This window comes from Notothenia rossii, assembly GCF_949606895.1.
Source record: "Notothenia rossii genome assembly, chromosome: 3".
Lineage (NCBI taxonomy): Eukaryota > Metazoa > Chordata > Actinopteri > Perciformes > Nototheniidae > Notothenia > Notothenia rossii.
Window position 1 is genome coordinate 45,596,768 of NC_136901.1, and position 13,570 is coordinate 45,610,337.

General features: G+C 49.5%; 1 protein-coding gene across 2 annotated transcripts in view; it reads right to left on the minus strand.

Moving 5' to 3' along the window:
- camta2 (calmodulin binding transcription activator 2) overlaps positions 1–13,570 on the minus strand; it is a 40,611-nt gene that overhangs the window by 25,278 nt on the left and 1,763 nt on the right. For both annotated transcript variants that reach the window (XM_079667884.1, XM_079667883.1), the window contains exons 4-11: positions 13,260–13,327; positions 13,047–13,182; positions 10,808–10,879; positions 9,056–9,203; positions 8,447–8,575; positions 8,050–8,227; positions 3,915–4,554; positions 3,319–3,825 (exon numbers count right to left, since the gene is read on the minus strand). In XM_079667884.1, coding sequence (XP_079524010.1) covers positions 3,319–3,825; positions 3,915–4,554; positions 8,050–8,227; positions 8,447–8,575; positions 9,056–9,203; positions 10,808–10,879; positions 13,047–13,182; positions 13,260–13,327 — 1,878 coding nt within the window. The remainder of the gene's footprint in view (positions 1–3,318; positions 3,826–3,914; positions 4,555–8,049; positions 8,228–8,446; positions 8,576–9,055; positions 9,204–10,807; positions 10,880–13,046; positions 13,183–13,259; positions 13,328–13,570) is intronic.

The following is a 13,570-nucleotide window of genomic DNA, read 5'->3' on the forward strand; positions in this document are numbered from 1 at the left end:
AACAAAAACAAAAAAAAAGATTACGTTGTTCACGTAATCGTTGCAAGCCATAATCGTAATTGCGATTAAAATACGATTAATTGAGCAGCCCTAATCCGACCTCTGCAGCTCATCCAGAATGCAGCGGCTCGTCTGGGCTTCAACCTTTCTAAATGTTCCCACTAGTGGCGTAGCCAGGAATTATTGTGTGGGTGGGCCTGGAGAAATGTAGGCGGGCCAGGGGGAGACTTACTAAGCGTGGGGTCTGAGCTGAAACTTCATTAATGATTTTAATGATTTTTTAATGTACTAATTGAACATTAGCATAAACTAGCAGTGAAAACAAAAGCATAGGCACGGCGGCCTCAGAATGCTCCTAAAGGCCCAGATACACCGGCCCGACAGTTGAGAAGTCGCCGACGCCGACACCGACGGTTGCGTCGCCGGACTCTCCTGCGTATTTGCCGACTTCGCGCTCTGGAACACACCGCAAATCCGAGCCGAGCACGTATGAACTGCGTATGCGTGAGTGGCAATAACTCTCCTTACCAGCAGGCGGCGGTAGTGTGTATTCATCATTCAAAAGAGGCAACAACCGGAACAACCGGAAGACAGAGAAGAAGAACAGACTCCGTGATATAAACAAACAACAAATAGCGTTTTTCTTTCCATTTTCACTCTCGTCCATTGAAAACATGAACGAACAGGAGCTCTATAAACCCATGAGGTGAAATAGCTGTCCGTGTGTGTTCCATCTTCCATTTGAAATAATTTGTTTACCTCCCTCACTTCCGTTAACGCTTCTCATGCACTGATTCGCTAGCTGAACAGCCAATCAGTGTTATCCCTTTGTCCGACTTCCGGTGGTGTTCCCGACGCCGATTCAACATGTTGATTCAACATGTTGAATCGGCAAGAAAAGACCCGACGGTGCGGAGCACACCACTCCAAATAGGGCGTGCCCACGCTCATGTTCGGCCCGACTCCCATTTACTGTCGATTTCGGGCCGGTGTATCTGGGCCTTTATACTGACATCCACGTGACTAGGGATGGGTATCGTTAAGGTTTTAACGGTAGGCCTACTGTTATCGATACCGCTTATCGATCCGGTGCTTTAACAGTACTTTTATTGGTTTTTTTTGAGAAAAAAAGGTAAACTCACTAAACAAATTGTGAACAAAATTAACATTGCTTTTTATTTTAATTAAATAAATAATATTTCACATCAAAAGAAACAACAATGTTTGAACAAATCGTATTAAATAATGTGATGACAGAACTGTAAACAGAATAGCTGAAACTTTAACAAACTAAATAACTCAGTTACCTCTAATCATTAACCCATGTTTGTATAATGTAGTTAACTCCGTGTGTTGCTGCTAGCATACATAACACCTGACGTGGAAACGTTACTCGTGGGTGGGGCTACAGAGCTTCTAGAAAGACAGTGGAACCCGGTGCATTCCTCCGTCTGGATGTGGAGCACTTTGATAAATGTTTAGACAGAGTGCTCGTGTTACCGCCCTTACATGCTAAACTCTTATTGCACTTTAGGTAACGAGCATCGAGACGGGTAAAGTTTAACCACACCTCGGAGCGCTTCTCTCCGCCATCTCCTCCCCGCCATCTCCTCCGTGTGTGTGTGTGTGTGTGTGTGTGTGTGTGTGTGTGTGTGTGTGTGTGTGTGTGTGTGTGTGTGTGTGTGTGTGTGTTGCTGCATGTAGCAGCTGCGTGTGTGTAAATTGCCCCGCCCCCTCACAAGCAGGCGGGAGAGAGAGATCTGAAATACTACAAATAATCATCGACGCATTTTGCTGTCTTTTTGCATAGAAACGGAGTGGGCGACACTAAAACTGCAATATAATGTTTGTGTAGCAATAATACATATGACAGATATGTTTTACATGTCTCCCTCCAGTACCGACCGATAACGTCGGAGCTTAATGGTACCACGGTCCTTAATAATTCAGCCCTGGGGCCCGGTACCCATCCCTACACATGACTGGCTCGGGCTACAGGTTGTTCATCCTTGACAGTCTTGGTGCTTGGTGCGGTTCATTTGGGTCGGTGTGAACACAGTCCGAGACCTCTGAAGTGAACTAAACAACCGGACTCTGGTCTGCTGAAATAGGTGGTCTCCGAGCGCTTGCTAGTGAACTCTGGAGCGGTTCATTGCTGGTGTGAACGCAGTCCGCACCAAAACACAGGAAGCGTAGTATTTACAAGAACGCGGATATCTTCAAAACCTTTAGCAAAAGAGTCTTTCAAGACATCCGCGGTTGTTTAGTTAAAGAGTGAAGCAGAATGAAGTGCTGAACAGTGTCGTGTAAAGTAACAATTCTCCGACAGCTACATAAAAGTAAGAACACCTGTCGTCGGTGAAACGCCCTCCTGACTGCAGAACGTCTCTCATTGTGTTATAATGTTTTTTAACGGACGTTGTCTGATTATATAATCATATGCGCGGGCCGCTAGTGTCTGTTGATCTCCAGATTAACAGCAGCATGAGAATAACCTGCCGATGCTCCATGGCGGAGGCTCCGCTAGAAATTGCAGGGATTTGCGTTTTCACCCCTTAATGTCTGACCAATGGATGAACAGCATTTCCGTGCACATGACTTGTGTTTAAAGTTTATAGTCCGTTTGAGTTTTGCCCGTGTGAACGCAAACCAAACCTTCTGAAAAGTGAAGCAATGGAACAAACTGTGGTCTGGTGCGCACCAGAGAGCGGACTATTAGGTGCGAATGCAGCCTAAGAAATCACGACTAACTTTACTTACTCATTTACTCGTGTTAAAAAAATGCGTTCCATTGTCATGAAGGTGGAATCTAACTATATCCAGAATAAGTCTGATCGGATCCAGGCTAGAAACATGTTTTTTTCTGCTGTAAAGTTGGGCATGTTAACATGGGGGTCTATGGGAATGGCCCAGGCCCACCCACATGCACGTCTGGCTTCCAGTAACTGCTAGAATCCACTTCAAGACACTGGTACTTGCGTACCATGCTGTGAATGGATCTGGCCCTTCCTACATCCAGGACATGGTTAAACCGCACACCCCAGCACGTGCACTCCGCTCTGCATCAGCCAAACAGCTCGCTGCACCCGCACTGCGAGGGGGACCCAAGTTCCCATCAGCAGAAACACGTGGGTTTGCTATCCTGGCTGTATCTTGTTGGTCGAATGTACTTATTGTAAGTCCCTTTGGATAAAAGCCTCAGCTAAATCACATGTGATGTAATGTGTACGTGTACACGGTAACTGGGTAGCTCTCAGATTTCTCAACTCGGGGTAGTGTATATTAAGTATGTGAGGTGTGTACTACACGGTAACTCACCTCGGGGTAGGACCACTCGGGGGAGAAGTCAGTGATGGCGGCGAGGCGTTGGGAGGAGGGGGAGGGTTGGGGGGGAGGGAAGGGAAGGAAGGAGGAGGAGGGGGAGGGTTGGGGGGGCACCATGTACCGGACCCCTGCTGGGAACATGGCCGTCGTGGCGACGGGAGGCGGGGCCTCCTCGGTGATGAGGTCAGAGATGAGGTCGGGGAAGGAGCTGTCGAAGGAGATGTCTAGCTCCTCCCCCCCGCGGGGATCCGCCTCCTCCTCCATGTGGGCATCCTCTAAGCCCCGCTTCCCCTCCTCCTTCACCTGCACCGGGGCCACGGGAGCCGTATCCATGGCGACGGCGGCAGGGGGCGGGGCTTCGGTCAGGTCTTCATAGATCTGAGCGTCCGGCTGCGTCTTATTGGCCGGCTGGCTCGCTGAGTCCTGACAAACCAGGAGGAGCGCCGCAGAGCTACTTCCTGTGTGTTGCCGTGGAGACGGGCAGGAGGGGGCACGGCTTGTCTGGACCACACAGGTAGAAGCAGAGGAATGTGTTCAGGTGTTTTTCATGAAGTATCGCAGTTAGTGTTTCAACAGGTAACATCTCTCACCTGCAGCAGGGCCAGCTTTGTGGGCGGAGCTCTGCCTTCATCATCATCACCTTCCTCCTCCTCTTTATCTCCCCCCTCCCCCAGCTGCAGGCAGAGGGGGAGGAGGCCGGGGGAGGGAGACAGCGAGAGGGTGGGGGGGCGGTTGGATGAAGGGGGGGAGGAAGAGGAGGAGGAGGAAGAAGAGAGAGAGGAGAGAGAGGAAGGGGGCGAGACAGAGGAGGGAGGGGTGGAGGTGGGGGAGAGAGAGAGGGCGAGAGAGGGGGGAGAGAGGGGGGCGACGGGGGGGGAGGAGGAGGGGGGAGGACCTCCGTAAGTCTCCCCCTGTTTGGGGGAGTTCAGGAAGGAGTCTGGGTCAAAGGCTGGGTCGAAGGCTGGGGGGAGGGAGGAGGGAAGGGGGGGAGGAGGAGAGGGGGGAGGAGGGGTGAGGAGCAGGCCTCCAATCACAGGAGGGGGGAGGAGAGAGAGAGAGAGGGAGGGAGAAGAGCAGGGAGGAGGGGGGGGAGGAGGGGGGATGGCGGTTGTTGCCATGACGATGACGGCATTCTGAGGCAGGGCGACGGTGGTGAGGTCGCCGTAGAAACCGTTGCCATGTTTACTGACTGTGAGGCAGGCTCTGTGAGGCTGCGGGGGGGAGGGAGAGCTGCGGGGGGAGAGAATATACAGTGAGGTCATCAGGAACATCATGAGCTAACATGCTAACAGGCTAACAGATGATACTGAGTGTGTGGATCAGCGCTAGGCTAACGTAACAGACTTGTTCGTGCATGCTAGTTCTATAAAATACACAGACGGTGCACATAGTGTATAAAGGACACAGATAGTGCTCATATATACTATAGAAATAGACCACTAGTCCCTCGGGCAACCGACGGGAAACAGCGATGGGGTCGGGTGCCAGAAGGGTGGCAGTGAAAGCAGAGGCTCTCTTCTTCTCCGGAGTTGCCCAAGGTGCCGCTTTGCAGGAGTTCACGAGAGAGAGGACGAGAGGGTGGACCCCTGCGCCTGCGGTCTCTGGGGGAAGCTGACTGGGTGTGCACCAAACAGCAGTTCAGATGCCCTGGATCGGGTCGCAGCCGAGAGGGGAGCGGCTGGGATGAGGATCAGAACCTCCACATCTGAGGCCATGGTTCTCAGCAGGAAACCTGTCCACTCCAAGTAGGGAATGAGTCCTTACCCCGAGTGAAGGAGTTCAAGTATCTCGGGGTCTTGTTCTCGAGTGAGGAAACAATGGAGCGTGAGATGGGCTGGAGAATCGGAGCAGTGGGAGCGGTACTGCAGTCGCTTTACCGCACCGACGAGAAGAGAGCTGAGCCAGAAGGCAAAGGAAGGATGGTTCATGACCGTAAGAAGGAGATCGCGGATACAAGCGGCCGAGATGGGTTTTCTCTGCCGGGGGGCTGGCGTCTCCCTCAGGGATGAGGGGAGAAGTTCAGGGTGGCTGGCGTCTCCCTCAGGGATAAGGACAGAAGTTCAGGGGGGCTGGCGTCTCCCTCAGGGATGAGGACAGAAGTTCAGGGTGGCTGGCGTCTCCCTCAGGGATAAGGACAGAAGTTCAGGGGGGCTGGCGTCTCCCTCAGGGATAAGGGGAGAAGTTCAGGGGGGCTGGCGTCTCCCTCAGGGATAAGGACAGAAGTTCAGGGTGGCTGGCGTCTCCCTCAGGGATGAGGCGAGAAGTTCAGGGGGGCTGGCGTCTCCCTCAGGGATGATGGGAGAAGTTCAGGGGGGCTGGCGTCTCCCTCAAGGATGAGGGGAGAAGTTCAGGGGGGCTGGCATCTCCCTCAGGGATGAGGAGAGAAGTTCAGGGGGGCTGGCGTCTTCCTCAGGGATGAGGGGAGAAGTTCAGGGGGGCTGGCGTCTCCCTCAGGGATGATGGGAGAAGTTCAGGGGGGCTGGCGTCTCCCTCAAGGATGAGGGGAGAAGTTCAGGGGGGCTGGCATCTACCTCAGGGATAAGGGGAGAAGTTCAGGGTGGCTGGCGTCTCCCTCAGGGATGAGGACAGAAGTTCAGGGTGGCTGGCGTCTCCCTCAGGGATGAGGACAGAAGTTCAGGGGGGCTGGCGTCTCCCTCAGGGATGAGGGGAGAAGTTCAGGGGGCTGGCGTCTCCCTCAGGGATAAGGACAGAAGTTCAGGGGGGCTGGCGTCTTCCTCAGGGATGAGGGGAGAAGTTCAGGGGGGCTGGCGTCTCCCTCAGGGATGATGGGAGAAGTTCAGGGGGGCTGGCGTCTCCCTCAAGGATGAGGGGAGAAGTTCAGGGGGGCTGGCATCTACCTCAGGGATAAGGGGAGAAGTTCAGGGTGGCTGGCGTCTCCCTCAGGGATGAGGACAGAAGTTCAGGGTGGCTGGCGTCTCCCTCAGGGATGAGGACAGAAGTTCAGGGGGGCTGGCGTCTCCCTCAGGGATGAGGGGAGAAGTTCAGGGGGCTGGCGTCTCCCTCAGGGATAAGGACAGAAGTTCAGGGGGGCTGGCGTCTCCCTCAGGGATGAGGACAGAAGTTCAGGGTGGCTGGCGTCTCCCTCAGGGATGAGGACAGAAGTTCAGGGGGGCTGGCGTCTCCCTCAGGGATGAGGGGAGAAGTTCAGGGGGCTGGCGTCTCCCTCAGGGATAAGGACAGAAGTTCAGGGGGGCTGGCGTCTCCCTCAGGGATAAGGGGAGAAGTTCAGGGGAGCTGGCGTCTCCCTCAGGGATGAGGGGAGAAGTTCAGGGGGGCTGGCGTCTCCCTCAGGGATGAGGGGAGAAGTTCAGGGGAGCTGGCGTCTTCCTCAGGGATGAGGGGAGAGGTTCAGGGGGGCTGGCGTCTCCCTCAGGGATGAGGAGAGAAGTTCAGGGCTGCTGGCGTCTCCCTCAGGGATGAGGGGAGAAGTTCAGGGGGGCTGGCGTCTCCCTCAGGGATAAGGGGAGAAGTTCAGGGGAGCTGGCGTCTCCCTTCAGGGATGAGGGGAGAAGTTCAGGGGGGCTGACGTCTCCCTCAGGGATGAGGAGAGAAGTTCAGGGGGGCTGGCGTCTCCCTCAGGGATGAGGGGAGAAGTTCAGGGGGGCTGGCGTCTCCCTCAGGGATAAGGGGAGAAGTTCAGGGTGGCTGGCGTCTCCCTCAGGGATAAGGAGAGAAGTGAGGATGCCACCTGGTAAGGATCACACCTGTCAAGGATACCACCTGTCAAGGATGCCACCCAGGGCCAGCCCTAGACTTTTGGGGGCCCTAAGCGAGCTTTGGCTTGGGGGCCCCCCTCACTCTAGCGCGTTCTCACTACACACAACACGGAACCAACTTTTGTCTTATGATGTTAGCATGAGCACACATATTGTATAAATAAGCATATAAACACAGTGGACCTAACATCCTCTAGGGGGGGGTCCTCATCTCCGCTAGGATGCCACCCGGTGAGGATGCCACCTAGTAAGGATGCAACCTGGTGAGGATGACACCTGGTAAGGATGCCACCTAGTAAGGATGACACCATGTAAGGATGCCACCTGGTGAGAATAACACCATGTATTACATGGTGGCATCCTTACAGTAAGGATGCCACCTGGTAAGGATCCCACCTGGTGAGGATCCCATCTGGTAAGGATGCCACCTGGTGAGGATGCCACCTGGTGAGGATGCCACCTGGTGAGGATCCCACCTGGTGAGGATCCCACCTGGTAAGGATCCCACCTGGTGAGGATCCCATCTGGTAAGGATGCCACCTGGTAAGGATGCCACCTGGTAAGGATCCCACCTGGTGAGGATCCAACCTGGTGAGGATCCCATCTGGTAAGGATGCCACCTGGTAAGGATCCCACCTGGTGAGGATCCCACCTGGTAAGGATGCCACCTGGTAAGGATCCCACCTGGTAAGGATCCCACCCGGTAAGGATCCCACCCGGTGAGGATCCCACCCGGTGAGGATCCCACCCGGTGAGGATCCCACCCGGTGAGGATCCCATCTGGTGAGGACCCCATCTGGTAAGGATGCCACCTGGTAAGGATGCCACCTGGTAAGGATGCCACCCGGTGACCAGGGAAGTGTGGGGCTCTGGATGAACTAGTCCTGTTAGCTCAATACAGGCTCAGATGAGAGTAGAGTAATACTGCAGGTGAGTAGAATTAGGTAGATAATAAAATACATCTCTTCTGTATCACAGAGATACTCACGTGTTGGAGGGCGAGGGGGAGGAGGCCGGGCTGCTCAGGTGAGGCAGCTTGTTGTCTCCCCCTCCCCCCCCCTCAGAGGACAGGGGGGAGGAGGTGCAGGAGGAGGGAGGCAGTTTGGGGGAGATGATGCGGTGCTTAGTGCTGTTACAGCGGTGAGGAATGTTCCCTCCTGCAGACACTGAGACAAACAACAACAGTGAATAGTAACAATAACATGTGTATGTGTGTCTGTGTCTGTGTGTGTGTGTGTGTGTGTGTGTGTGTGTGTGTGTGTGTGTGTGTGTGTGTGTGTGTGTGTGTGTGTGTGTGTGTGTGTGTGTGTGTGTGTGTGTGTGTGTGTGTGTGTGTGTGTGTGTCTGTGTGACCGTGTGTGTGTGTGACCGTGTGTGTGTGTTACCGTGTGCAGTGGTGCAGAGGCAGGTGTGTGTGCGCGGCTGAGGTTTGGTTCTCTGTCTCTCCAGGATGTGTTGAACCAGATCTTCGATGCTGAAATCCCCCGAGCCCAGAGAGCACTTCATACTGTGGACTGAATACTGCCAGTGAGTACTTATACATACTTCACAACAACAACACACATATGTACTAAACATGAGTTACATCAAATACCTAAAATATTCACAATAATACAAAAAATTACACAAATACTGCACATTTAAACATACTGATATACTGCTTGTTAGTACAAGAAAATACACAGATACTGGCCGTTAGTACTTTAAAATACTTAAAACTGACTGCTAGTACTATACATTTTAGTACTGTCAAATACTAAAAGTACACAATTAGTGCACGATAGTAGTATTAAGTACGCAAACAAACAGCCTGGTAGACGTATAAAATATATTAAAATACTGCATGTGAACAGAAGAACAACAACAAAGTACCATATATATATATATATATATGTATATATATATATATATATATATATAGCAGAAGTACTTGCAGTAAATGTATTAGTACATGTAGTATGTGATGTATTTGTATACGCAGTATTAGTACGTACACATGGGTTTGAGCTGGCTCAGCAGCTCCTCTCTGCTCCACCTCAGGCTGTCGTGCCGCTCGTTAACAGCACACAGCAGCGGACTACATTTCCCAGAATCCTCCTGGGACGGCACGTTCAGGTAGTGGACCAGCACGATGTCGGGGTTCTGCCACGCACGCACGCACGCACGCAAACACACACACACACACACACACACACACACACACACACACACACACACACACACACACACACACACACACACACACACACACACACACACACACACACACACACACACACACACACACACACACACACACACACACACACACACACACACACACACACACACAGTGAGAGAGAGTGAGAGTGTGTGTGTTTGTTTTTATTTTTTATTTAACCAGATAAACTGCATTGAGATAGAATCTCATTTTCAAAGCTGACCTGGCCAAGAAGGCAGCAACGTTACACAGAACACAAACATATAAAATACAGAGAGCATAACTAAGTAAACAAAAGAGGAAAAGCAGTCCCTACATTGAGCACATTGGGGCAGTAAGAAAGGTGCACTGCTTATTACTGCAGGAGCCGCTGGAGGTAAGGACTTCAGACAACTTCAATTTAAAACATGCTATTGAAACAAGTGTCCTCAGTTTGAGGCGTGATTGAAGGTCAATCCAAGACCAAGGACCATAATGAAAAAGACTCCTTTCTCCAGCCTCAGTCTGCACAGCAGGAGCCTGGACCCGTATCCAGGCACTGGGTCTGAGGTTGTGAGAGTCACAAACTGGGGCCGATCTGGCACATATGTAGAGTGGAGGCTTTGCTAAAATGGCTTTATACATGAATAACTTACTTACGCATAGTAAGTGAGGACCATCCAGTTAGGCTGTACAGTGAGCAGTGATGAGTCCTATAGGGTGCATCTGATATATAACACAGTGCAGCATGGTAGAGTGGGTCGAGTTTGGTCCAAACAGTGGGACAGGCTAATCTATAGATGGTATCACCGTAGTCCAGCTGGGACAGGAATAAGCCAGAGACCAACCTTTTACGGGATGAAGTTGAAAAAGAACATTTAAGTCTGAAAAGGAAGCCAAGAGTGAATTTCAATTTCTTTGATAGAATGTGGTGTTTAAAGTTCAGATTTCTGTCCAACCAAAAGTCCAGATATTTGTAGGTATCGACAAACTCAACAGAGACGCCCTCAAGGGTGTCAATGGAGAGGCAAGAAAACGCTGACTTGGGAGTAAAAAGCATTGCTTTGGTTTTCTTGCTGTTCAAAAGCAGTTTAGAATCAAGAAGTGCATGCTGCAGCGTGATGACATCAGATTTTAAATTGGAAACGGCCATATCAAAAGAAGGAGCACATGAATATACAATAGTGTCATCAGCATACATATGATAGGAAGAAAATTGTATCTGATTACAAATATTATTTACATATAATAAAAAAAGCATGGGCCCCAAAATAGAGCCCTGTGGAGCTCCCTTCTCCAAGGTGACAGGGTCAGAGACAGTGCTACCCAGCCTGACGCATTGAGTACGGTCGGTTAGATAACTCTGAAACCAGCAAATGGCGTTATGACCGAAACGAGACATCAACATAACATTAACATTAGTGTGTGTGTGTGAGAGAGTGTGAGTGTGAGTGTGAGTGTGAGTGTGTGTGTGTGTGTGTGTGTGTGTGTGTGTGTGTGTGTGTGTGTGTGTGTGTGTGTGTGTGTGTGTGTGTGTGTGTGTATGTGTGTGTGTGTGTGTGTGTACCTGCAGCAGCCAGTAGCATCGTCTGTGGAATGTTGGCACGATGGAGGAATGGACGTAGCAGCCGTACAGGCACTGAAACACACAGACAGTAAATAAATAAATGATTAAAAATGTGCAGGAATATTAATAATAATAACATCAACAACAACAACAGTACCTCAGTGCCCTGAGGCCTGAGGCCTGTAGTACGAAGCAGGATGTTCTCTTAGCGGCTAACTTCAGGGAAAACTCTGGGTTTCCGGTCCTACGAAGCTGGTTCTCTTTTTAGCGGGCTAGATCTCCATGGTAACTGATGCTGAGCGGCTAACCTGCCCCGGAGCAGGTTAGGTTGCGGGCTAAGAGATCAACTCAGTGAAAGCACTGCCTGCTGACCAATCAGAGCTCAGTGTGCGGAGTTTAAAGCGATCAAGTCATATTACAGGAGAAAGGAAATACAGAAAAGCTGCCGTTGCAGGAAAGACGGCCGGCAAAAATCAGCGACTGTGTGAACGTGAACATTAATAGAATATCACCTCCCATCTTCAGAGCAATCTGACTATTAGAACATTAGAGTTAAGAAAGCTTACTTAAATATCTGCCACAACATAAGTAACCGGATCAGAGTAACATTAAGTACAGTCCGCGGCATATCACATCATAATGTATCATATATCTCCTTATCTGAGTCAGCTGAGCCGTATCTGGCCGTGCAACACTCACAGTGTCACATACTGTATGCAGAAGGATTATTTGAAGCAACACATTAAGTTGAGGAAACACTCGAGTCAAATGTAATGAAAGTCAGATGGTGTCTTAGACGGGGTAGTGATATCATAAACCTGTTCATGTACGCATTCAAACACTTGTTCTGTTACCAGCTGTATTCACCTTGCAGGTGAAGCTATGTGGCTTTGATCCTGGATCAAGTGTTTAAGTCTTGGATGTTTAAAGTTTAACTTCTTTATATGTCTAATATTATAGTTGACTTTTCATTCAGGAAGTATGACGCTGCGCTGTCAGTAGCTTCTCCATGTTTGTGATTGGTCAAATCAGTGTTAATTTCGTCAACGAAAACTATGACGAAAAATGTTCGTCAACGACCTTTTTTACATGACTAAGACGAGACGATGACAAGCTAAAAATAGATTCTTGATAACGAAAAACTTCTCTTCACTCCAGAAGAGCGATCTCCCTGTGTCTCTCTGTGTGCGGGGGGCGGGGCCTAACAGACACGCTGCAGCGGCACAAAGAGATCTGCCGGGGACGCTGGAGCGTTCAGAAGGGAGTGGGACACATGCTGGAGTCCTTCAAGTTTGAATGACTTTGTATACTGCAGGGTAGCTTGTGGATTTACTCCAGGTGGAACTAAAGTCTGATTCACATCATTCATCCACATCTGTAAAGTAACTAAAGGTATTAAATACATGTTGTGGAGTAGAAGTACACAGTAGCAACACATTTAAATACTCCAGTAAAGTACAAGTACCTCAACATTGTACTCAAGTACAGTACAATATTTTAACATAATTATCTATATTTCATTTATTTCACATTTAAATAAAGCAATTAATTCGGTTAACAATTTGTTAGTTTTTCCCTTTAAAAAATAACAAAAAAGTAAATACAAGAATAACGTTAAAGTACCGGATCGATAAGCAGTATCGATAAGACTAGTAGTACCGTAGAAAACCTTAACGATACCCATCCCTAGATATTACACAAGTAAAGTGTTATGAGTGAAATGTTGCTTTACGAATTTCAACACTTGATACTGTCACATTGATTCCAATTTCAGATAGGCCTACCTGTATTTGCCTAACTGAATTGGTTTGAAGAGAGAAAACATTTTGATTAAAATGTAATTTTTCATTGACTAAAACGTTTTGAGTTTTCGTCGACTAAAACTAGACTAAAACTATGAAGGATAGGAATGACTAAAATGTGACTAAAACTAATAACCATTTTCGTCTAAAGACTAAGACTAAATCAAAAACAGCTGCCAAAACTAACACTGGGTCAAATGCTCCAGATACCACCCCTTTCATGTGAACGCTCCTAACTAGATAGGACACGGCTGGCCTGAGCGATCCACTTGATAACCCGCGTCGTAGGACCGCTTAGCGAGAGCGTGTATGTTTTGGATAAGGCCAACCGGCTAACTCAAACATATCCAGGTTAGGTTGAACCGGCTTCGTAGGGGAGGCCTCAGGCCTCAGCTTCATGTGATTAATAATAATAACAACAACAACAACAACAGTACCTCGGTGCCCTGGACCTTCAGCTTCATGTGGTCCTCTCTGGTTGTCTTCCCGTCCTTCCTCTTCTTCCAGCAGTATCCATCCTTCCTGTATTTCACCTTCTTCCTGTTGTACAGGATGATGCTGCCGTTCTTCGGCCTGCACAGGAACACACATCAGCTGCTGCTCAATAAACAACAACAATTATTATAATTAAAAAAATTCAGAGGGAGGACCTGGTCTTCAGGGAGCAGGAGAGCCACTCGTCATGTCTGTCGAAGGAGATCAGGTACGACGCTATCTCCTGCACACACACACACACACACACACACACACACACACACACACACACACACACACACACACACACACACACACACACACACACACACACACACACACACACACACACACACACACACACACACACACACACACACACACACAACAATGATTAGAAATAAAGACAAACTAAATATAAAAGGAATTTATAATATCAAGAAAATATAGTAAAATATTTGGGAATAAAGATTAAAAATGGAAGCGC